We start from the raw sequence: 26,432 nt of genomic DNA, 5'->3' as shown, positions 1-26,432 counted from the left end.
TAGATTGTAATCCAGTGACACATCACCAGTGTGGAGAGGGGAGATGTATAACAGCTGACTGGGTATGTGATGGTGACCATGACTGTATAGACAAATCAGATGAGATCAATTGCTGTAAGTTCCCTTAATCTCTAAATTATTTTTTCTTTCTTTGAAAACTAGAAAAAAAAAGATAACTAGTGTACTCACTTGAAAGTCAAAATTATAAACTTATTTTATTTCAGAAGTTTGCACTTGACAAATGTCCATTTTCAGTAGACAGCAGCAGCAAATTAAACATTTGTTGCCTTTGCTGAGAAGTAAGGTCATGCTTTCTGTTAGAGCTTCTTGTTAAATACAGAATTAGCTTTTTGTTAGTAGTAATGGTCTCCTTATATGAGTAAAGATTATTTGCATTTTTTTCCTTGGGGAAGCTGTGACTTCTTCTCAGCCTGTTGCTAATACCTGACATTTATAGTTTCAGTCTCTGTAGGTAAAGATCAACACAGCTGTAGCTATTGAAAAATTAGCTGACATAATGAGAAATGCCTCCTGATCTCCAGTGCTAAGCAGTGCTGTCAGCTCCTCCTAAGATAACTTCTGTGTGATGTTCAAATATAACGCAGAACTCCGCTGAACTCATTGGTCAGAATGTTGTCTTTTTAATATTTTTTTTCTCTCTAGCATGTCACAGTCAGGGTTTGGTGGAGTGCAGAAATGGGCAGTGCATTCCTAGTGCATTCCAGTGTGATGGAGATAATGATTGTAAAGATGGAAGTGATGAAGAAAACTGCAGTGAAAGTAAGGATATGCCTCATTTTACTCTTCTTACTAAACCTACCATTGACTGCTATGTTCCACAGTGCCTTTAGCTAAAGCTGTCTGACAAATGATTTTCTTTACCTTTCAAATAACACTTGCTGAGGCTGGTTGGTGTGTACTTTCACACAGGCATTTGTAAGCAGACTTCTTGTAATACTTAAAATTATTAAAAAAGGTGAAGTGGGGGTGATATTTAGCACAGTATTTAGTTATCTGATGTAATCAGCTTTTACTTGAAATACATTGTTTGGAGCAATGAGAATCTACAATTACATGAATTGGTGTCATTTAAGGAGGAGTTTTCTTATTAAAATCCTTTTTTTTATCCGAACTTGGGAATCAGAGAAAGAATGTTTTCATAAGTAAACTAATGATTTAGTGTGACTAAGGGAAAATACATGAGAACATACGTTTTCACAGCTACTTGATAGCTGTCTTATTATGGACTCTATGAGAGAAGAGGAAACTAAGCAGTATCTTGACCTACAGAGCATGGTTTTCCACAGACACTCAGAAAGCAATGTTATGTTATGATGATTTCAAAATCTGAAGGTATTTTTCACAAGTAATGATCTTATTCCTGGTAAAGGACAGGTTCAGATTGCAGCCTTTTTTCAATGCAAGAATTATTAGTGTCTTTTTAAAATGAATCTTATTTTAAAGAAATTAAAATAGTTAGCCCTATGCAAAAAGTTAGTGTTTGCAAGTGTTGTGGTAATAGGACAGGCTATTTAATAGTTATTAGAGTAGAAAAGACTTCTTGTTATAAAATAGATATATCAGTGTGGTTATATAAGCCTTGTGTCTTTAGGAATCCAGTCTAAAAGAAATCCTTTCATAAGCATGTTACTCAGTCCCTTTTTTTCACAGAAAGTTCTTGGGATCGTCCTACTTGAATTTAAATACTTTCATTCAAAAAAATACCTGAGAGGCTGAAACACAGAAATTATCATTATATTTCTTTACTTTTAATGTTGACATTATAAAGAAGTCTTGCATTAAATATCTTCTAGTTCTGACTGTGGCAATCTTAAAGCTCAGAAACAAGTTTTTCTCCTCAGTTCTGGCTGTACACTTTCACAAAATGTTCACCTTTTATTCTTCTTTCTTGATGTCCAGTCTCAGTCTTATCCTATGAATTCTTTTGTCCTCCATTTGTCTTACATTATGTGGTCTAGAAATCGGTGATGTATTTTGTTTTCACTGCCTCTTTTTTCCTTTTTGATGTTGAAGCAATGGTTAAAAATTTTTTTTTTTTTTTTTGGTATGATGAATAGGTATAGGTTGAAATAGTCGAGCAGTAGTATGGGGTGATAATTATATATTCAGTGATCTCACCACATGATAAAAGATCTTTCTGCTTGGCTTTAAACTGAAAATCTTTTAAACAGAACCTTTCCCTAGTTTTTATTATTAAGTCTTCAACGTGCAAAAAAGTTCTAGCCAATATTTTGCAGTATTGTGTAGAGCAAATTCTTTCTTTAGACAATCATATCCCATCCATCTTAATTTGCATAGGAATATATTGGCAGAATTTAGATTTCATTCATCTTTACTTCCTTGCAAAGTCCATGTGAAAGCAAGGCAGAGTTCTTGTTTGTAGTTTACTATTGTATTTCTTAGATATTTTGTTGTTTCCAGGAACTGCAAAAAAATGTAGTGGGACATTCACTTACTACAAAGACTTCTGCTCTACAAATAAAATTTAAAACATTGGATATATTAGAGTCAGTGGAATTAGGGTTAATGGAATACTAGTTTTGTTACAAACACAGTAAATATGAGAAATCAGCACAGAAATTTGAGGTCAGGGTGTAGTGACTTCCCCTTGCCTATAAAAGGATACAGGGATCTTGTGTCCTAGTACAAGTATACACATTCAGATATTACAACTGACTTGCTTCATCTCCACCTGGATGAGAAAAGTGGTCTCCATCACTGCATGCCTTAAGGGAATTTAAGGTATGTCATCTGTCTATGAGTACTGCTCTCGTTCATTTTGTGACAATAGAAATCGAATACAGATGTACTCATGACTGTTTCTGTGATCTCTTAGAAAGACAGGGTACAGTGTGTTTGTAGAAATTCACCATTATTTGTGCTAGGATCAAAAGAATCTACCTTGTAGCGCAGGGGTTTTAAAGGCTAGGAAGGAGTTGGAGCAAACTTTAAAACTGATTTTAATGTAAGTGTTTGGGATAGCTTTAGAAGTCAAAAGGCTTTTCCTGCCTTTCAAGTTCCAGTTTGCAATCAGATGCAGCTGTAAAATAAGACTGGCAATTGCTATAGCAAAGAAGTTACCTCTGTTGCTTCAATATGTAACATGTATGAATGGAAATAAATCCACACAATTATGGTAGATATGACTGTATCATCAGTTCCTTTAGACAATATTGTTGTCAAAGTTATTGAAACTAGATCTTTCTTCTGCACCTTCTGTATGTCCAGTGGAGGGGTGAATGATTGATGTTCATGGGCAGTAGTGCAATACAAACACTAAGCAATCAGGAAAATAAACTATTTTGAGCAGGTTAAGATGATAAACACCATCTATTTAGTCTCTCCTTACAGAATAGCAAACTAAATGACTCATTTTGCACATGTAAGAGAGAATTTATTGGTTTGGAAAGGAGTTATCACAACTGTGAGAGAGAAATCCAGGGATTTGTCAGATAAAGTAACCACCCAAATAGTTCAGAAACTTCTGATGAAGTGCTGGTTTTATTTATTCTGAAGTCCATCATTAGGACCATAGCATTTCTTGATTTCTTTCTGTTGTTGTTTGTTTTTTAACAAGTCAAAGGAGGACAATAAGACTTCACCTCTGACCTTTCTTCAGTATGTCTTTTATTGCCAACCAAAACAATCATAAAATGAGAAACAGATCAACTGAATGGCATTGAAGAATAATTCCCAGGCAGCGTTCTCTTTCAGCTAGGACCTATTGTTCTTTTTGAAATATGATTTGCATGACTTTTCATATTCTGCATAGTAAATGTCTTTCAGAGATCCATGCCTCTCATTCAGAAACTGGGATATAATTTTTTTTATTGAACAGAGGGGTAAGAAAAGTGAGAACTGAACAGTGTTTTGCACACTTTTCTTCTTTACTTCACTTGAAATGCTGTTGGGTATTTAATGAAATATGTAAAGGAAATACTTAATTTTTATGGAAACACTGTACTTTCTCATTATGTTCCAGTATTTTTTATTAGTTTGGTAAATAATTTGAAAAGTTCATTTCTATTTCCTTCAGATCAAACCCTCTGTCAGGAGGGAGACCAGCGGTGCTCTTCCTGCCCTGATCCCTGTGGAACTTCTCCCTGTGAGATGAGAAACAGCCAGGCAAACTGCAGTAAGTAGGTCATGTGCTTCATACTGTTACTCTTTTAGGGTGTTCCAGTTTATAATGAGGATTCAGGGTAGAACACAGTAAGTAATACTTTAATTTTCTAGCTAATGTACATGTCTAATGATTAAGCTTTGAAAAGGCCAATGTTGAAGCAAATGTGTCATCAAAGCTCTTGATTAGTTATAAATTCTAGTACATTTATAACATTTGACATTGAGGTATTTTAATGTTCTCTTCTCTGAATGTTTATGTTTTCTGCATGGATGTTTACCATTGCACTTTCTCTTAGTATTTAATTAATTTAATTCAGTGTCTATATAAAGTAAACAGCATAGTGTAAGTGTAAAGCAGAAAACACTGATTTATTTCCAAAATGTAAAGAACCCCATGTTACTGTATTTAGTAGTCTAGAACTTCTAGACCTTTAGGAAGGAATGATTTTGATATTCAAACTGTAAAAACTAGTTATACTTTTGACCAATACAAACAGTAGAGGATCAGGGTCTTCAGCTCTGTGTGTTCTCATACCTGTGTGCTGTACTATACCACTCCATGCAAGGTTCCTGTACTAATTGTGCACTTGCTTCTGAATAGCTGCTTTCCTCAATTGTGCAATATGAACAGGTAATCAATAGAAATATGTTTGTCTGTGTTTTGAAAGTGGGGCAGAACTGAATGAAAAATTACTCAAAATTGATTAAAACTTAGTGTTGTGTTAATAGAGTAACATTAATTTAGGTCGCCTTGAAGGATGGACAGCCTTGGCTTCACTTGCAGATTGTTTTTACACAATTCCTGTGTAATTGCTTTCTGCAAAGCATGCTTGTTACTATGGTAGCTTGTGTGGATAATGTCATTCCATTTAGAATAGAATGGACATGGGAAGGTCAGCTAGTCCAAACTCCATATTCTCTCTAGAATTGTGACTATTACCTTCAAGTGTTTGAGACAGATATCACTCACGCTGGGGCCTTTAGATGTAAAGTAAAGCTATAATACACTTTATAAAGCATAAATGTTTTACATGTGCTTCTAGCAATGCTTTACCTATGTTCTTGTAAAGGAATAATCTTATGTACCATGTTTAGTATTAGAAGGAAGCTAGGTAATACCTTTGGTACCAAGCCCAAACTCCTGATCAAATGAGTGCCAATTAAATTATATTGCCCACGATCTTGTGCAGCTGAGCAGCTCTATCGTTAAAGACAGAGATTCCACAATCTTTCTCAGAGATCTGTTTCACTGTTGGAGCACTCCATTCTAAAAACCTATTTTCCATATAAATAATTGGAATTCTTTCATGTCTTTTGCCTCTCATCCTATCCCTGCATGCTTCAAAGGGTCTGATTCCATCTGATTTACACCTTCCCATTAACTGCTAAGAGCAATAGGCTCTCCCATTAAGGATGATCTATAAGGCGCCTTCCAACCCAAATGACTCTATGATTCTGTGATTTTTGACATGTAATATTGGAATTGTAAAGCAATGTTCCTATGCTATATTATGAAAAATCCAAGAGCTTTTTAGTGAAGATGTTTCCTCAACATATTATGGGCAAGTCTGTAGTTCTTAGTAGGAGTAGCACATAGTCTGAACTAGTCTTCTGGAACATTGCACTTTGTCCTTTTCTAGTCCAGTGAATATTTAATTGTTTATACATGATGGAACAGCAAGACAGTTTGGGAGAGATTTTTCTTGCATAATATCTGGAAATACTATTGTCTTTTTTTCATATTATTTTCGTTCTTCGTATTTTGACCTGAGTTATTTCGTCTTGAGTGAGACATGAGAATTCTCAGGAAAGATTTCAGTTTTGACAAAGCAGTAGTTCTTGGCCCAGATCAGTATCTGGTGGAAAAATTCCAAAGCGTAGGCCACATTCCCCACTATTAAATATGATGGATGTATTCTAAATGTGATAACATCGGATCAGTTTAGGCTGGCATTATAATGTATTTACAATATATTTAGGATAACAGAATGGCTATCTGAAGGGAGGGAGTAAAGAAGACAGTGACAGGATCAGAGGCAATTGCACAAAATGGAGCACAGGAGCATAATGAAGCTCTGACAATAAGTCCTTTTTTACTGCAAGTGTGACTGGACACAGATTGCCCAGAGTGGTTACAGAGATTCCAATGGATAGAGCAAGTTAATAAGAAACACAGGAAGATCTTAAATCCAGGAACAGTCTATGTGGTAATGTCTTGGTTTGTGGTTTTGGGTTTTTTTATTTTGTTTTGGGTTTTTTTTTTTTTTGGTCGTTGTTGGCTTGGGGCTTTTTTTGTTTGTTTTGATGGGTTTTTTTTTTTGTTGTTTGTTTGTTTTGGTGGTTTTGGTTGTTTTTTTTTTTTTGTTTGTGGGTTGTTTGGGTTTTTTAAACTTTTATTTTGTTTGTTTTGGTTTCTTTCTTCTTTTAATTCAGGAAGAAAGATGCAATTAATTTTATTCCTTGTTCCCTGCTCATTAGGTTGTACTCACATGTGTTATAGATAAGGGAGTAGCAGGACGTCTTAGGCTGTAGGACAGACTCAGAAGGAAAGACTAACATTTGGGTTACTTAAAATGAGTCAGATGTTGCCCTGGACCTTATGTTCTGTTTATTACTCTCTAGATTGTCAGGAATTGTGTGCGAGTCAACATTATTATTTTCAAACCTACATGACACTTTTGCATATAATGTAATGGAAGCTTTCTAAACAGTGTGAAAATTATAATCATATTGAAAACATGTAAAGAGCTATCCTCCAGCAGCATTTCAGTAGACTAGATTTTTTTTCCAGAATTCACTTAAACCCCTATAAATACAAGGCATAATAAAAGAGAATGGTATATGTGCATTTCAACCCTTTAATCTTGAATAATGTTATGTTATACAAACACTTAGAATATTGCATGTACTTTTGTGGTCATCCTGAAATATTGGTGAATGTGTAAAGTTCTGTACACATCAAATAAAGATGTTTACTGGCCAAAATCAAAAGATGAGAGCAAACTGATCTGGGCATTTCAGGCAAAAGTGTTGAAGGACAAGGAATGGTTCATCATGAAGGAAAGGAAATGGCAGTAATGTGACGAGAATTGTTAAAGTCATTGAACCTCATACACCCTGAAGATGTGACTAAGTGGTTTAAGACAACAGAAACAGTTCAGTATTGGTCGCATGCCAGGATTTAGCAGTGAGGAAAAGCTGGATGTAAAATAAGCTTTGTGATCATCAGATTAGGAGTAAATAGTGAAAAAAGTTGTAACACCAAATTCTAGACCAAGAAAGAGTGCCCAGTTCTGCTGATTAGCTGAATAATTGACTGTTGGATCGTCTTCCAACTTCTTTCAAAGATACAGCTATGGGATGACACAGTTATCACATTGTGCTAGCAACTGGTAAACAGTGAATACTAATCATATCAAGGTATAATTGCTCCCAGAATAGGCAAATATATGCATTTTTTTAACTTTTGAAAGGTATACTTTTTTGTGGAAAACTTTCTTGATATAGCCAGAGTAAATAATTTTAAATAATTTCATTATTATCTCATTACTAAATAAAAAGTGGAATTTCAGTCTGAATTGAAGTTCTATCTGTAGTTTTCTGTTACGGTTGAAAATTGAAAAATATTTCTGAATACTAGTGTGAGAAAAAATACAAAAGTTCTACAATTTTTAAGACTCCAAAATACTTGGCTAGTTCAAAATTTTTGTGATAAACTCCCAAAAGTTGGAAGATTTTTGTATGTAGCTATAATAGATATAATCATATGGACTTGTAGCTGTTGAATCTGTTTTGTCTTTGCTTATCATTCTCATTTGTTGTTAGTTATGTCTTACCCAAATTAAATTATTAGCATGTAGTCTGTCTTGCTCAATGCTTGTGCAATACATGCTTTAATTGTCCCCTCCTGATCTTGGTAAACAAGGAAAAAAAATTAAAAGCAAATCCTGGCTTCCGTTTTCTATTGTTTTCTATCTCCCTATTCTATTTCTAAGATAAATTGTGCAGTCTCTGTCACCTGAGATTTTTTATGACCTGACTGTCTAAAGCTTGAGGAAGCTGATCAGACCTCTGAGCTGACCTGCTTTGAGCAGGGCATTGGAGTAGAGACCTCCTGAGATCCTTTCTAACCCAAAGTGTCTAATGATCTCTGTCTTCCTAATTATGGCAATTGCCCTGTAACATAGTAGGTACACCAGTGGTAACATAGTAGGTACACCAGTGGAAACTGTGTTGCTGTACAGTACACACTGTACTGGTTTAAGGATAGTTTATTGTATCATCTTAAGGTTTGCTCAGAACATTAATGAATTTTAATAAGGAAATAAAAGTATCTTAAGGGGTTATGAGGTAGGCAGAATTCAAACCCACCTTTACTGGTATGAATAAGCTTATAAGAGATCTCTAGCTCTGGAACTTGTAGTTTCTCAAGCCTGAGAGTATAGCCCCTGGCTGATAATTGTTTAAAATAAATATGGAATTATTTCTTCTGTATTTAATTTAATCTCACACCACTTGTGGTTCTGTTTGTTTTCTCTTTGTGAAAGGTCAGTGTGAACCAATTACTCTGGAACTCTGTATGAACTTGCCTTACAACTATACTTATTACCCAAACTACCTGGGCCACAGGACACAGAAGGAAGCCTCTATCAGCTGGGAGTCTTCCCTTTTCCCAGCTTTGGTTCAGACCAACTGCTACAAGTACCTGATGTTTTTTGCCTGTACAATCTTAGTACCAAAATGTGACCCCCATACAAATCAGCGGATCCCACCTTGCAGGTACTATATTAAACCATATTTCATTTAATTATTGACTGTCTGTCATACTAGTTTCTTCCAATTTTATGATTTCATTGAAAATGCCAAAAATTCTGCTTGAATTCCATAGGAAAAGGGTACTGCTGACCAGCATGCCCAGGTCCCTCTTTGGAGGGCTGCTCTCCAGTCTGTGCCTGGTGCTACTCCATCTTAGGTGCAGGATCAGGCATTTGTTTTTGTTAAATTTCTTGTCCTTGATGATTGCCTAGTGCAAAGGCCTCTCTTCCCTTGAGACTCAACACCATCTCTTGGCTTTGTATAATCAGTGCACTTGCTAATGATGCGCTAAACTGCTGCATCCAGACCATTGATAAACGTACTGAACAGGACAGGCCCTGCAGTTGAATCACAGATGACCATTCCCTAGCCAGATGTTGTCCTGTTTGCCAGGACCCTTGAGTTTTTCACCCAGGGCACTGTGAACCTGCTCACTCCACTGTTGAGCAAAGTGACAAGAAGGGTGCTGTGAGGTTTGTATGAAGTATTTTCCATTTCTGTGTGTTTGATTAGAATTGTGCCACTATAAAGGGTGTTTAAACATGGAATCAATTAATTTAATTTGGAATATTAGCATTTTGTAATAGCTCCTTGCATTAGTACAGTACTTGATGCAAAGCCCTATCCAAATGCTCAACAAAACATGAGATTTTAATGAATGTTTACTTTTCTAGATTAGGAGTGCCACATCATCCTGAATGCCAGGCTAACTTCGGTCTTCTGCTTGTCAGAGTAAATATTCCACCATCCTCACTGAGTAACATCACTGTGCTTTTTAAGTTTATGCCTGTATTTGTTCCAAAGAGATTGTGTTCTGTAGATCTCGTGGTTTACTTAGCAGCAGCTGTTGCAGGTTAGGAGATCTAATAAACTTGACCAACAGCCAGAGCCCTTTGAACTACTGGCTGCTAGAGTTCTCTCATTCTGTATTTCTGCCTCTTTTATTGGGCCTACCTTGACAATATTGATCACTTAACACCTTGTGTTTGAAAGAAAAGTACATGAAAAATTGCAGTACAAACCCTAAAATTTCTAATTATGTGATACTGTTGACAAAGAGATGGCATTTCTTTGTCTAGTGATGTGCTTCTTAGCGCAAGGTAAGAGTGAACCACAAGGAAGTTTATGAATATACTGTTAAATTCTCACATAGGAGAATTTAACAGTCTATTGCATACAGGATAGCTTCAGATTTACAGAGGTGTTTGTGTAAGCTCTGTGTCAGGCTTGCTAGTTTGAAAATCAAGGTTGTTTTTTTTTTTTTTAAAGAAAGCAGTGTAATAAAAATGGGATTAAATTATTCTGATGTAGAGGGAAATAAGTTAAATTATAGGCTCTTTTAGCTAACAGATTCTAGGAAGTGTTATGATGCAGTTGAATAGTCTTCCAATTTAAAGTATTAAACAGATGAAAGGGAGTTTATAGAAAGCACAGAACAATTTAATTTGATAGGAAGCTCTGGAAGTCATCTGGCCCAACTTCCTGCTCAAAACTGGGTAACGACAAATTTAGACCAAATTGAATATGTGACATAAAACTTTCAATCATAGGATTCAAAGCTCTACTTTTACGATATTTTTTAGGTTTCACTCTTATGTTAGGTCACAGACACAGAGTGTTTTTCTCAGGAAGGGGCACCTTTGGAGGTCCCACTAGATCTGTAGTATATGCTTAACAATAACATTTTAGGGAGAATTTTGGGTACCTATATAATGTAAAACCCTAAAATATTTTTAGAAGTGAAAAGAAAAATAAGCTCATACCAATAGAGATTAAATAAATTTGATATTTCAATATAAATGTAAATCTACTTTACAATTTGAAGCTCTGAGAAGAGAAAATGTTACATTATCAGCACAGAAATTATATTCTAAGAATCTGCTGCTGACTGTCAAAATAATTGACCACTTGTTCAAATATATCAGTGATTAGTTGAGCTAGACAGGACATATGTATTATTTTACCTGTCTTTTCCTGTAAATATGAAACTGAGCTCAGCTAATGCAGTTTTACAGTGTTACACTTTTTAAGTCAAAGTGTACTTTCCAACCATGAATTGCATGTTAATGTTATAATTCTAGAGTTATTATAATATAATCTTATCAGAGATGCATTAGATTTTTTAATACAGGCACATGGATCTGTTATCTCATTCCAGGTATAACAAAATTATTTTAATTCTACTCCCCCTATAGAAAACAGGTGTCCCTGCTTTGCAAGGCTTTTTGTTGTCTTTATGTTAATTTGGCTGTCATGCTTTGTTTAACTGAAACAGGCTTCATCAAGTTTTATTCAATGTAAAGAACACAGGTAAGAGTTTTTTTGGAAGGAATTGAACTTACTGTTATTTATAACATTCATTGATGTATCAAGTATGTTTTCAATTTTTGAACATAATTCTTCATCTCTGATAAAGTGTTGATAATATTAGTCCATGCCAACTTTGAAGTTTAAATAGATTCTAATTCTTTCACCACAGACAGACAACTAAATATCTTATAATATCTTGGAAAAGGTCAGCTTTGACCAAAGATCTGAGTGTGCAGAGAACACAGGACAGAAGTGGCTTAGATGTCTCTGCTATATTGTCATATATTTGTTGTGAGTTTTGTTTTTTGTCATTGGAAGATAAAAATCCTGGCATTCAGAAATCTGAGGTTATAAAGTGGTGTCAGTCAACCTTTTTGATATTGAGGAGGATGTACAAGGAAAGAGAGAGTCTGTAAGACGGTTGACTGACATCAATGCATTCTGTCTTGTTACTCAACTCAGTGGTGAATTATTTGGTGTGGAGAAAAACTATCTCTTCATCTAATTCCTCAAAACAAAATTAAATTTCGGTGGATTAATACTGTGTTATTTTCCCAAAACAGCATAAAATAATTAATCCTATATGGATTTCTTTTTTTGATTTTGGTCACAATATTTTCCAGAGCTAATTACAAGAAAATAAAAAAGTTCAATTTGTTAAAAGGTCAAAGGAAAAGGAATGGAATAAAATACCTTCCATGAAAAGACTATCTCTAGAAGAAAGATGTGTAAATAATCAAAATACATAAAGGCAAATTAAGATGACATGAAAGAAATTGAAAAACAAAAAAATGGTAGAATCCTTTGGTTGAATCTCTTTCAACCTACTAGGATCCCAGACAAAAGTAATGGCTAAATGTTTCAAACATTAGGAGATTTTTCTATGGTGCCTTTTTACCTTTGTAATTTTGAAGCATGTGACAGTGGGTATTTTGAGAGACACCATGCATTAGTTTCAGTCTCAATGGATCACACAAATTTTGCAGTGAGTCCCATCTTTTATATGGTTAAAAAAAATGCTGCAGAAGGACTTGCCTTTTCCTGATTTGACCAACCAAACTTATCTACCACCAGATGAAGATGTAGAAGGTATTTTGTTGCTGTAACTAACAACAGCCTCAAGACTGGGCTGGTCTGAGCTTTGCTTTTCCTAACATTGTAATTTTATTGAACTCCCTGCAGAGTTTTTCACTCTTTTGTTTGCAGGCTTAAATATTTTGTCCTTCTGAAACCACGTGGTTTCTGAGGTAGCTTAATCAGAAGAGGTAGCATTTCACTTGTACAAAATGTGTTTGGTTTTTATTCCCTGAAGGAGAGCAGTTAGTGCTTCTTAAAAATTGTTCTCTGCCATCTATTACAGAGGTGAGCAGTTATATTTGATTATTTTTAACCTATTTATAGCATAACTGCATAACAGTAACTGAAAATAACATTTCAACTATAGCATTCTTTGGTATAAGTATTTTTTTCATATTAAACCATCTGTTTAACAGATTTTTTTTTTTTTATCTTCATGTTTAACTTTTGCTAGGATTATTAACTTTTAGTATCTGTGAATTTCTAAGCCATTCATTCAGTTATTTGGTGCAATTCTTCTTTGTCTCATCAGGACATTATGTGTACAGTCTAAGGAACGCTGTGAGGCTGTGCTTGGGATTGTAGGTCTGCAGTGGCCAGAAGATACAGACTGCACTCAGTTTCCAGATGAGAACTTGGACAACCAAACCTGTTTAACACCAGATGAAGATGTAGAAGGTACCTCCTTCACATATTACAGCAAATAAAAGATTAAATGGGTTCCCAAAGTCACTGGTGTTTGTTTATTTCATACCTCCTCTTTAAAATATAATATTTAAACTGTGGAAATTATTCCAAACTGAGCTCCCCTACTCAGCCGTGCCAGTCTCTTGGCAGAATTCTTTGCTGGATTTCTTGCTCCAGGGAATTGCTAGCATCAGTGAAAGAGTTTTTTAAAGATCAGCCAACTTTGTTCCACTCCTTTGTCCCAGAATGGTACTGTGAGTTGAGACAGAAGCAGTGAAAGGGTTAATACCTGGTTCCATTAGTTGAAATAGACACATTATTGTCAATCTCTTTTTGTCCTGGGGATTTCTTCTGCTTATTTCATTGCATAATACACCACCACAGTGGTGAGAAGAGTAGCTAGGAAATCCATACTCACTGTCTAAACGTTGCATGCCAGTGATTTGGCAAAGCAGTGACATTTGACAGAGGGCAGCATGGAAGGGAGAGCTCTGGCAAATGTTGCTCCACCACGTTCCTGGTGCAATTATGAAGTCTCGCCTGTCGCATAGTTCCTGTCTCACGAGCCTTCTGTCTGTGTTATTTACCCTTCTGAAACAGCCTGGCTGACAAATCAGTGCCCACGGCATGATTAAGCTTTTATCTTACGGAGTCCTGTTTGTCCCTGTTGGTTGTCCCTGGCAGAATGCTCGCCCAGTCACTTCAAGTGCCGTTCTGGGAGGTGCGTCCTGGCGTCCCGGAGATGCGATGGTCAAGCTGACTGTGAGGATGACAGTGACGAGGACAGCTGTGGTAAATAAATTCAATGAGTTGGAATGGAGGGCAGCTGCAGCATTGGAAAAAGAACTTCATCTTCCATTCAGTTATCTGAATTTTAGCATGAGAGTTCAGAGAAGGAGAACCCTCTTTTTTTGTATGTTTTAAAGTATTGCAGTTTTTTTTAAAAGACAGTATCAGTAACAATACTACAGCATGAATCCTTCTTAATCAATATTAATACAATTTGTGATAACTGATTGTTTAGATTCTGATAACCATAGTCTGGGATGCTTGAGTATTTGTTAAAGAATCGAGCTAAAAAATTTCTGCAGATTTAGTTCTTTTCATATTGCTGAAGGCTTTACTGAGCTAAAATATAACTCCCTGGCAGATTAAATCTTGAATCTGTAAAAGTAGTTTTAAATTTATACATTATAATGTTCTTGTTAGGATGTATACTCAAAATATGTCATTATAATATATTCTGTTGCTGAAGTGGATTCTGTATGTTCTTTCAGATTGGTCAACCTCAAGTTACAAGTACAAGCACAAACCTTTAAAATTTATCCTCCAATATGTTTATGAGTTTACTTTTAGTATAGATGCTTTCGACTTTTAACTTAAGGGGATGTATTGAGCCTGAAATAATCAAGAAATCTCTTGGTCAATAAGTATGCTTGTACATGCTGCCAGGACAGTTTCAGGAGAAAGAGGTTCTAAATATTTATTAATTGACTAAGCTGTAGCCTTCAGGGAGGTCTGCATACAGGCCTGGCATCCCTACGGGCAAAGAGAATAATCATACATCTAAGGATTTAGAGAAGAAGTGTGCTTATGAGCAAAGGATTGGAAAACATTCTGATAGAGCAGGGTCAAGGTGCACAACCTGTGTATTTTTTTTTTAACTGAGAATGGGTTAAGAGGGAAGCAGAGTTTATGTGAATAACAAAACTGTGGCAATAAGAGAATTTACTCAGAGGCAGTAAAATAAAATCCAACACCAGAAAGCTAAAGCAAGGCTAAAGTTCAATCTTGGCAGCCCTGTAAAATGCTGCTTTTTAAAAAGCAGATTGTTTTAATGTTTGCAATACCCAAGGGTTTATTTACCCACAATGTGTGATATATTCTCAATCTCTGGGAGCTTCCAGATCATTCTTGTACTTGCTCTCTTTGTTTATTTCTTTCCCTCCCCCTGCCCCTGTTAAAAAGAAAGACAGGGAAAAAAAGAAGGATATGATCTCTGAAATATAATTTCATATTAGGTCATTCTCTTGTTTGGGTTATAAAGGGCAGTCAGAACTGATGATCACAGTGATTCTTTCAGAGTTGGACATCTCTTTACTTTGAATCAATTGTCTTAATTGTCCTCCCTGCTAAATATTTTTTGTTGCCGCTGATTTTGAACTCCTTAGAAAACAAATTGTTATGTGTCTTTTAGGATAATTTTATTCTCCTAGACATTAACATATGAAATATTGTTCTAATATGTAACATTCATTTCTCGAGTGGATCTCTCTCCAAAGTCTAGACAGAATGTCACAAGCAATCAGCAGAATTCTTATCAGCTTCTATAAATATGGAAGACTGTATCAGCTAGGAAATTATGCTGTCAGGGTGACATTACATTGACCAGGGCTAATACTGTTACTGAAGAACAAAAAGTCCTTGTAGAGCTCCAGGAGTAACTGTGTCTGACTTACTCGTATTCCATGTGTGCAGGACAAAATCAAAACTTGATGATCTTTCCATGTGTAAATGGATAGCTCAAATTTCATTAGCTTTATCCTTTTAAATTAGTTTTCTAACATTAAAAAAACACTGTTTAAATTGAAACCCTTGTATTTGAAGTGCTTTAAATGACAGACATGGAATAGCTTTACAGTGCAGGGAGGAGGAGGTTGAAAAGGACTAGCTACAGCTTTCTTATGCTTAGACTACTCTGGCCAAAAAATATAAGTTAGAACCATGCAAAGGGACTGAGGTACACTCTTCCTATGCAGAGAAGAGCTGTATTCAGCACCCATTGTCTCCTTCTGTCAACAATCCCTGCCATACTTTCACATGGGCTTTGGGAGAGGACATCTCAGCCATGCAATTGCAATGAAATCCTGAGACTTTAGTGCCATCTATACTAGGATTTGGGGAGAAAATTTGACTGAGATTACTGGAAGTGAGACTTCTGAGAGCAGTAAAGTGCAGGGAAGGTAATTTAAAAAAATATTATTATGAAAGATGTCACGAGAGTTTGTGGTATTAAATATAGTTGGTTGTAATTGAATGGATTAAATTGCTGGCTGCTGAACAATGCCTCTGGCAGGGAGCAGAAGAAGGTCCTACACCTACTAAAGAAATTGAGGACATAGCATTCATAGCCAATACTGTCTTTCACTATTTTCTGCATTCTGGGTTTTGACCTGTAGTATTTTAGGTGAGAGAAAAATGTGGTCTTGACGTTAATGATTTAATGATACTTGTGTGGGAAATATATATATATATGGATAACAATTGGTAACTTCCTTCATGTTATGAAGAGGAATGAAGGTAAGATCATATATGAAACCGTATCTCTTGTCAAAATGGATTTTTGAGATGGGAGTAATGTACATATAGACAAGTTTTCCTAGCTCTCTTTTCACTTCCCTTTCATTGAATTAAAAATGCATGTCACAAAAATAATTAGAGATGAAACATAAATATTCCAAATGGCAGATGATCTCTACCAACAAAACAGTGTACTTGAACACTGAATTCAGTAACTGGTGAATTTTTCATAGGGAATTGTCTCTGTATTTGTCTATTTGATTAGTTTTGGAGAGTCCTAGTATACTTCAGTGTAACACTCTAATGTGTGATGAAGAGAAAAGGAACTGTATTTAATGACTTGTAAACACTGCTAAAAATTGCTAGGTTCATGAATTATGGGGGTTTTCAGCTTTTTTTATTTCATGTTTATGTCAAGAACCTAACATGGCATTCCTTGTTCTGTATAAGAGTAGAGAATTTTTTTTTGTTTCAGTTAATTTTTCATTAATAGTTATCACAAATATTGTAAAGAAGGAAACCTGGAAAGTGGTGGTACCCAAGAAAGTTATTTGATCATGAGGAATTAGTTTCAAAGTTTAAGCCTTTTTATTTCTCTGGGCTTTTACATGTTTTTTCAAATCTAAGCAAAATCAAACACCCCACACATCCAGGTACAGGTAAAACCTGAATAGATTTTTCCAGTAATCCAGTAGGGATTCTCTGGTTCGTATTTGTAAAACATGTACTTGTGAATTAGAACTTCTTGAAGACAATGTATTTGCTTAGTAACTTACTGCTGATACGCTTTCATAGTTCCAGGTCCAGGCACAGAGAGGTGCCGCTTTAAATACTGTTATAAAATTTATACCTGAACTATTTGCATGTATGAACATCAGGGCTATCAACTGAATTTGCCCTTAGATTAAAATGAAAAGTATCGTCTATAGAACAGGTCAAACAAGGCAGTCAAATAATCTGGCTTAGTCAGGACAACATGTCATTTTTATGGCTTCCTATAAAACCAGAGTGTCAGACATGCAGGACATTAGTATGTCAAAGTATTTAAACTGGTATCACAATAAAATAGTTTATTAGTTGATGGAAATAAAAAGTGGAATAAAACACGAGAAAACTATTTTCTAATGTGTAGCTTTCTTATTTCTTCTAGCTGACCAACAGAAATTTTTCTGTCAAAGCACTTCGACGTAGTTTTGTATTACTTCTCTTTCTACTTTGCATTGTGATTCTGTGTCAGATTCTAGATCATCACTGCCAGGGAAAAAAGCATGTATTTCTACATTGTTTCATGGAGATTCCATGCTTTTATAGGATTTACTTTTGAAAGATTGAAGAATTCCTACAGACTTCAGGATTAGAAAAGTTCTTACATTACTAGTAAATGTATTTCAAGAACAGTAGTGTATGGGTATTGAGCTAATGCCTAAACTATTATAGATATGTATAATATATACTCATAATACAATTATTATTTCAAAAGCACTGAAGTATTATGAAGTGTTATAATATTTAGATCCATTTATCAAGTGTGCACTGTGCTGCTCTTATTTCCATTTCTTCTTTAATAACTATTCTTGGTATCTTTAAAATTTATATTGCAAGTAAAAATATTTTGTGTGTTTCATGACTTTTAAGGAAGAAAGTGGTTGATTCAATATAGCATGCAAGTGTTTCAGAACTGTGCTTCTCTGCCTCCAGGTTGCAGAGAAAGGGGTCTTTGGGAGTGTCCTTTGAAGAAACTGTGCATCAAACACACTATGATCTGTGATGGTTTCCCAGACTGCCCTGACATGATGGATGAAAAGAATTGCTGTAAGGACTCACGCAGTTTGTTACTGCCTTAAAAGGCTGATCGCATTTTGGGATGTTGGGAGGCAAAATAAATCAAAGAAAAAATGCTTTATGCTTTCTATAGGCAAAAAAGAGTTACTCATTCCCTCAGTTCCCTTTTCAGTTTGTCTATGGCACCAGTTTCTCTCTTTCCTCATCTTGTGTCCTTTGTTGTTCACATCCTTGGATCCTTGCTGTCTGTTTTGTCACTCTCATCCTCTTTTTCTTTTTTTTTCCTTTTGTTTCTCCCTCCTTGTTCTTGTACCTTTTTACTTTTATTCCTTGTAGATTTTTGACTTCTTTTCCCAAGTTTCCTCAATTTTATACAGGCATAGCTCATAGCTGCTAACTGCTCATTTTTTCCTTGATTTCTACTTACCTGTTTTTTGGTAAATGTCTTACGTCCCTCTTCCTTGTTTAGTTTCTTTCCTGATTGATATTTCTTAGATTGTCTCCCTACTTGGCTCCACGTATTTCTTCTACAATGCAAACTATGATAACAATGAAGATACAGAACTTAGGAGCGTGCACTGATGGCATGAGCACTTTATCCATGTGCACAGTGCAAGTCTGTTCACAGTGCTGGCAGGGAGCAGCAGGCCCCCTGCTCCGCTGGGGGGGCTGCCCTCAGTTCTGTTTCCATCTGAAAATGGGATGGGAAGTGGTGGAACATCTGTACACAGCAGCTCCCACCCTGCTTACTAAGCTGGGAGTGAATACCCTGAGATGTTAGCTCCGCTTTCATTAATATATTAATGGTACTCTGAGTTCTTTTCTCTTAAGAAAACCTGGTGGTGTGGGCATGCTCCCAAGACAAGGAAGTAGAAAAGACATACTGGGATAAAATTTCCACAAGAAAGGAGGGATCATTGGTTGGTAAAGTTAGTTGAAAACTGAAATATTTTCATTCTCTGAGTAAACCTGGTATTTTGCCATTTTTGCTGGGATGTTTGGATATAATTTTGTGATTTAAAAGAAGTTGCTCCTGAGTCTCTAGAGTTCTGACGGTAGGAGCATTTTATGTGCCTGCATGTATCACTAGATCAAACTTTGTTTCTTTTTGGGAAGCTGAAGCTCACAAAACATTTCTTAATCTGCTTTTCGTTGTAGAGATTATACCACTTAACTTCAAGCTCTGTGCTGTAATCTAGAGTGGAGGTGGTATTAAAGTGATTTACTTGTGATCACACATTAGAATCACGACAGAGAATAGTGAACTAAGGTTAAACTAGTTTATAATTACCAGAGTATATTTCCTCTCTGCTTTTGATCTGGGGCTTGAATAGTCTAAAATGGCAGCAAAGTTTTCCCAGCTGAGGGCTCCCAGTTTTTGAATTATGCTTTCTGGAAAGAGGAGGTAAAGTGCTTTTTCTGGTTTTGCATGCTTTATTCCAGAGCCAGAAAAATCAGGGGTAGGCAGCACTGTCTGCTCTATCTGTATGCTATTTCCCTGTGGAGTGCACTTTTTGTACTACTGCTGCAAACAAATGCTTGGATTGTATGGCACTATAAATGCTGTACATCAGCCAGACAAAGGCACAAGTGAATGTAGCTCCTTTCCATGCATTCTCTCCCTCTCTGCCCTCCCCTAGGTCTCAGAATTCCCTAATGATGGGGTTTATAGAAGCTGAAAGTGTGTTAGTGAGGAAGGTACTGTATTTCTACACACCTGCCTTTTGGAATGGAGGTTGTTGGGGGAAAACTAAAATCGATTTGCAAATGGAAGCTCTTGTGGTTCCCATACTGAACAGACTCTGGAAATCCAAATGTAAGGATACAATCTGTGAACAGCAGTTCTCTGCCTCTAAAGTGGAGATAAAAATAAATATATAATTTTCAAAAGCAAAGGTGAATTTAAAAATTAATATATAATTGTTGTGGCTGAGAGGAAATAGATATTCATTGTGGTAAATTAGTTTTTTCAAAAACAATGAAGAACTAAACAACTTTGGATCAGTCAGCTAAAAAGCACAGAACAGTATTTTCTCTCACAGCTTCTGCGGGGCTTAGACAAGTTTCATATAACAAGATCACAAAGGATACTAATTAATACCAGATCTTGCATTTGTAGATGCTCTTCCTTCTCTCTGAATTGCAATACCCTCTGTCACTGCATGGCAGCAACCACCTTCTGCATCAGTGGTATCCATACTGAATTTTGTTGCAAATGTGTCTAGCTTACTTTTTCCATAAATCTGATCTGTATCTACCTCCACCCTCCACTCCTCAATTTTTCATCTCAATGTGAATTTCACTTCGATCATGTCATTCTCAGGAGGAAGCATGTTTTTTGTCTTTGCAGCATTTTGTGACGAGAGTGAACTTGAATGTGCCAACCATGAGTGTGTGCCCCGTGAGCTCTGGTGTGATGGGCAGGCAGACTGCAGTGACAGCTCAGATGAATGGGACTGTGGTAAGTTTCTGCTGTGTGGTGCCTCAGAGTGCTGTTTGGGTGATGGTAGTAATCACTGGTGATTTAATTCAGAATACAGTGGTGGATAGGTGCTCCCTGTATAAGCAAAGAGAAGACTGGGGTGAGGTTGGGAAAGCATGTGAGGAAATGGACAAAAGAGAACACAAAAGCTCAATGTGAAGTCTCACAGTGCAAAGATATAAGAAAAGTGATACAGCAAGAAAATGTGTAGATGATGTGTGTAATCTGGAAAGTATTGTATATAGAGGAGAGACTGAGAAAATGCTGAGATTTGGAAGGACCTTTTGAGAATCTTTTTTGCATGTGATAAAAGCAGTTCCTGAATTTTTATACAGAGATTAAGAGAGAAGAAATTATGATGGCCTTCATATATCTAGGTTCTCTAACTAGATTAAGGCTATAAAAATTAAGGCTATCAGCAACTCATGTGAATCTGTGCTGGTGAATTAGAAGTATTTGGGTTTACTCTTACCCTCTCAATGTCTTTGCTGTTCAATGTGTCATGCTGTTCACTCTTAGCAAGGTTCTGATAACCACACTTGCCTTGGTTTCAAATTGCATAGTTATTCAGCAAGTAAAGCTAGGAAAGGTGCCAGCAGCTTGGAAGAATCTTGAATGTAGTACGTTTTCAATTTTCCATCTATAAAACTATTTGAAATAATACTGAAGTTTTCTTCCTTTTTTCTTTCCAGTTACACTGTCTAAAAACACGAATTCCTTGATGCTCCTGACCGTTCACAGGTCAGCTGCTGATAACCATGTTTGTGCTGATGAGTGGCAAGAAAACTTAAGCCAACTGGCCTGCAATCAGATGGGTTTAGGGTAAGGTCAGTAGTTTGTAGCTTTGACGAATTTCTTTAGGACAGCTGGAGTTAGATGTGAACTATCATTGATCACTGCAATGCTAGACCTAGCGTGGAAATAGTTCACAGAGAAAAGAGGTAACAAAATTTTGTGAACTATGGCAGGAACAGAATTTCATTAAAAAATAGGCACTTTCACCACTTTATAAATGTTACGCGATGGTCATTAAGAGTGTTTGGAAAAGATAATGGTGTTTTGCCAAGTCTCAGTACTTGAATTTACAGTTATTGCAGAGGCTCAGAATTGTTTGGCAATGTAATACTCTGTTTCTTCCTAAAGAATTAAAGCAGACTTAGGAAATACAGGAAAATTCATCTTCATTTATTTGCTTTCTGCAATAAATACTGTAAGTTAGACAAAAGTATGTATTTAACTTGGCCATCTCTGGACAACAGGTTGTTAAAGAGAGGGTTTCTCTGTGGGACTCAGAAAAAGAAATAGCCTCTAAGAGTCTTATTGCATGCACACTAAATTGTGGAATAATTGATGCAAAATGTAACTGTTGGATAAAAAAGAAGTCCAGCTGCTCTGATGTTCACAGCTGTCTCTTACTAGGAAGAGACAAATCTGATGGTATATAAGGCTATCTTTTGCCAGTGTCTGATCCCCCAACTGAATTAAGAGATGTTTTTTGTTTGCTTTTCTCCACTACACCTCTGCTGTAGCCAAGTCTTGAAAACTTTGATGGATAGGGCTCTCTGTTCCAGGGCTGCTTCACCTTCCTAATGAAAAAGTATTTCCTTTTCATGTGCTGTGAGTCTCCAAAGCTGTCGGTCTAGGCCATTTCCCCATGTTTTACCATGCAGCATTATTGAGTTTTTTCAGTTATGTTTTAACTTCTCTTCAAGTAATTGCAGGTTCCTGTTGAATTGCCCCTTAGCTTCCGCTTCACAAGAATAAGCAAGTTCAGTACCCTCAACCCCTCCTTACTAAGTCAGTGCCAGAGGCTTCTCAAAGATTTGAAACCCATTTGTGTGATCCTTTCCTGTTTCTAAATATCATCTTAAACCAATGTACCTCAAAACATTGTCTTCCAGTATGTATGGTTTCAGTCAACAAATACTTTTTCCATTTTGCTTTTTGCTAGTAAAGGTAATCATTAAAAGCAGTAATTTAAAATTCACACCAAGTTTCTGAGCAAAGCGCTTATGGTATATTCAAACCAAAGGGGAAAACCAGAAAACTACAGAGAAGTAAAAGACCTTCTGAAAGCATTTAATAAAAAAAGTCTTTATTTGCTTGGCCTGAAATATTGAAAGATATTGCAACGTCAGCAGGCTACTAAACTAAAAAAGTGGCAGCAGAGCTGTATTTGAACTTGAAGATGTAGCTTGATGTCTTGAAGTAAGTAGCAATATAACCTTGTTGTCTTAGAAACTCAGAAGAAAATGTGTGCTACAGCTCCAAGAGGGACCAAGTAGAGCCTGCTGGCTGCAGTGTTTCTGGAGCACAGGATGGGGCTGGCTAAAGTGGGTACCCATTGCTCCACCTCCCGCCTTTTCCCTGAGTGATTTACAGTCCCTGGTGTAATGTGTGCTCCCGGCTCAGCAGCCCCTCTGAAAGTCTCACACCTAGAAACTCTCACCAGCCTGAATCTTTACTCCTAAGATTTTTAGCTCATGTTCTCTCATTCTTTAGCAATTCTGAGAATGCTCTGGTCTCTACACAAATGCTAACCATTACCTCCAGTTTTCTTCATCTAGAAATGAGACTTGTTGTTCCCCTTCATTCTGGTTATTTCTCATTAAGTTGATGAAAGGAAACAAGTGGCAGCCCTTGCCTATCTAAAAGAAATTCTTTTATAAGCAGCATCAAGGGGGAACATAAATGTTTATATAAGCTATTCTAAAGAAAAAAATTAAGGTATCCTGTTTTTGAGTGATTTTTATCAAACTGTGACCACCAAAGAAAAAAGGTATAGGTATGATCTTTTGCTAAGTAAAATATTTATAAAATTTCGTGCAGGTATAACTGGTTTGTAGGTTGTTACCTTGATTTAGAAGTACATGTCTACTTAATTCTGATTGTAGCATCACTGTAATCTGTAATTCAGAACTGCAGGTTTCATCAAAACAGTCTGGTATTTGATACAATACAGATTCATCAAGTGGCATGATATTTACAGCTTTTTGCACATTTTTGAGTTGCATATTTTATAGATAAGACAGTGTTTACAAGTTCATAAAACACCACTGTACGCAGTTATGAAATGGTGAACATCATTGTTCAGAGATCATAAGGCAGAATGTCATAGTAAGAAAAATGTTTGCATATGTTTGGTAGGAAAAAGGGTGGGAAGTATGGAAGAGAGGAGATCTTTATGTGAATTCTAAAAGCAGTCACTGAGGAAGAAAGCTCTTTTTGCAGCAAACATATACCTGCACATTCTGGTTAGTACATCATGGAATGATGTTTGCTTAATATGCCCAGAGAAGGTTCTGAAAAATAAGTAATGTAGCAGGCAGGGTCCAGGGCTGTGACCTCAAAGTTTGGCTTATTCTGCCAGCTGTGTTGAAAATATTTCCATATGGTTACACTGACAACTTTACCATACAATAGAATTCTCTGCTAGTTTAGGAAATCAAGTGGGTAAAGAATGTTGATGGTTTTTTAAAGATTTTTTTAAAAAGAAATACAATCAGTATTGAGAATTGGATTTAAAGGCAAACTAATATCGTGGCTGGCATTACCAGGTACTATCATGAGAGATTGGGTTCACAGGCAAATTTAAGGACACATCACAGTTTTTCTGAAATTCTCTCATTCTCTTTTCCATTAATTCGGATTTAGAATTTGGCCTTTGACTGCTGTTTGGGAGAGCACTGCTTCAAAGTCCTTGTCAGTGACAGGGATCAATGGCTAATCATGAATGATTCTGTGCTGGAAAGCATCATGACAAGTAAAGTAATTTAGAAATGCTGTAATTTTTTCCATTTGGCAGCCAAGGTATAATACAACAGCAATTTCTTGAGTCTATCAAACAATAACTAGATTGAGGAAGTAGATATATGAAAATATCTCCTGGTTCTAACTCTCATACTTGTTAGGTTGCTGTAGAACAACGGATTTGACATTGTCACCAGTGATTTGTTTTGTTTCACAAAACAGGCAGCCTGGACTTAGAGATACTCTCAAGTCTTATTAACAAGGCCTAGACTGCTCTTCAGTGTTAAATTTTAATGGATTTACAATGACAGAAATGTAAGAAAATATTTTTTTCTGTTACCTCTTTTACATATGAAGATCTAATTTTTTTTTTGGGAGGCCAAGAAACTGTTGAAATGGTATCAATGTGTGCATTGCAGTAAATGCCACCAGAAGGTTCTTGCTGTTCCCGATTCCAGTTCTGCTTCCTGTTGGAAAATACAACATGACAGTCATACGTTGGCCGGCCTGGCTTCTCAGGGTGATTTCATTCTCCTGTGTATCTGCCACTCGTGGCTTCGCCATATCACTCAGACATGTGCCATTAGAGTAAACAGATGTGTTAGGGCCTCTTCACTGTCATAACTGTAACGCAGAAGTTCTATCAATGTCTTTCATTTGTTTCAGAGGACCATCCAAAACAGAAATTGTAATAGAGAGTGAGCAAATGCAGGACCAAAACTGGCTGAATCTGCACCCAGATTGGAAGAATAAAAATGCATCAACTTTACATGCACTTCTAGTGAATGGGTAAGTAACAGGTTAAAAAATACTATTTCACTGCTGTGGGTGGTCACTTATGAATGCAGGATGACAAACTCTCTGGTAAGCTCTTTTTTTCCCATGCTATGTGTGTATAAAATCCCAGCACATACTCATGGAAGTTGTTAAGATACAGTCTACAATTATTTTAGTGTCTACAACCACTGTAGTCTCTTTTGAGACCATTTTGTGAATCCTCAGGGGCCCGTTCTGGTAGAATAAGAGCATTTGAGTAATACAGAGGTGATGCCCTTGAAGCACCTGAACCAAACAGCTTTGTTAAATCTCTGCTGAACAAGAAAGTCCAGCAAGTACTCTAGAGCAAAATCTGCAGCAACATCTTACCATCCTCTGCAGCCTGTGCATTCTGGATTCATCCATTTGGAGCAACCACAGCTCCTTCAGTAGAAGCTATATCCACTTACTGTGGGAATCCAGGGCTTCCCTCTGGCTGCCCTGGCAGGTCTGGGACCCTGGAAGGGGTCAGGAACCCCCCTGGACAGAGCCCCGAGAGACACTGTCTGTGATCTCTGTCCATGGAGAGGAGTTTTCAATCTTACAGGATGAATTACAAGCTCTGAGTGTTTGATAAGAGTAATAATTAAGTGTGACACGGGTGCAAAAGTAAAATTTTAGGTTTCTAGATTACGGGTTCAGAGGGGACAAGATGGAGGAAATTGGGTGTGTCTTGTCCTTTTCCTCCTTCTTCATGCCTTCCATGTTTCACTGTAGTGTTGGCATTTTTCTGTTGGTTTAGGCTGGGGACACGCTGTTTAACGTAGGTGACAGATATTGTCACATTATTGTAAATATAGCACACGTAGTTTCTGGTATATAATGTTTGTAACATCCCACTGAGGGGCAGAGCCCCACACGCTGCCCTGCAGGACAGACCTGCGGCAGGGCAGCAGAACATGTTAGAGATAAGCAAGAATAAACAACCTTGAAAACAGCACAGACGAATTATGGCTTCTTCTTTGGCAATGGGGCAGAAAGACAGAGACTTTCTACAATCTCAGAATCACCAATACCCACAGATTCCGACAATTTACATTCAGTTTCCTTAGCTCTTGCTTCAGAGGATGCTATATTCCTGTTAATTAACCTAGCTAAACATGTAGTTATTAATGAGAAGCCAGGATCTCATGGTTGGGACATTCAAAGTGTGACTTTGAAGAGCCAGTGAACTAGAAATCCTGGCCAAAACTGGGAGAGCCATCTAATCCCCATTGGCAACTGCATTCTTCAAAAAGCAGATTTGTGGTTTCCCTATTCTCTTGGA

At 36.6% G+C, this 26,432-nt stretch overlaps 1 protein-coding gene across 3 annotated transcripts in view; it reads left to right on the top strand.

The window, feature by feature from the left end:
• Nucleotides 1–26,432, top strand: part of CORIN (corin, serine peptidase) — a 106,616-nt gene that overhangs the window by 67,747 nt on the left and 12,437 nt on the right. For 2 of the 3 annotated variants that reach the window (XM_030271010.4, XM_072928144.1), the window contains exons 8-17: nucleotides 4–114; nucleotides 664–780; nucleotides 4,058–4,156; nucleotides 8,694–8,925; nucleotides 12,881–13,026; nucleotides 13,720–13,827; nucleotides 18,034–18,147; nucleotides 20,468–20,578; nucleotides 21,292–21,421; nucleotides 25,016–25,138. In XM_030271010.4, coding sequence (XP_030126870.4) covers nucleotides 4–114; nucleotides 664–780; nucleotides 4,058–4,156; nucleotides 8,694–8,925; nucleotides 12,881–13,026; nucleotides 13,720–13,827; nucleotides 18,034–18,147; nucleotides 20,468–20,578; nucleotides 21,292–21,421; nucleotides 25,016–25,138 — 1,291 coding nt within the window. The remainder of the gene's footprint in view (nucleotides 1–3; nucleotides 115–663; nucleotides 781–4,057; nucleotides 4,157–8,693; nucleotides 8,926–12,880; nucleotides 13,027–13,719; nucleotides 13,828–18,033; nucleotides 18,148–20,467; nucleotides 20,579–21,291; nucleotides 21,422–25,015; nucleotides 25,139–26,432) is intronic. The other variant, XM_072928145.1, reaches the window with a different exon arrangement.

This window comes from Taeniopygia guttata, chromosome 4, assembly GCF_048771995.1.
Source record: "Taeniopygia guttata chromosome 4, bTaeGut7.mat, whole genome shotgun sequence".
Classification (NCBI taxonomy): Eukaryota; Metazoa; Chordata; class Aves; order Passeriformes; family Estrildidae; genus Taeniopygia; species Taeniopygia guttata.
The sequence above is the reverse complement of the archived record's forward strand: the minus strand, read 5'-3'. Positions and strand labels throughout refer to the sequence as shown.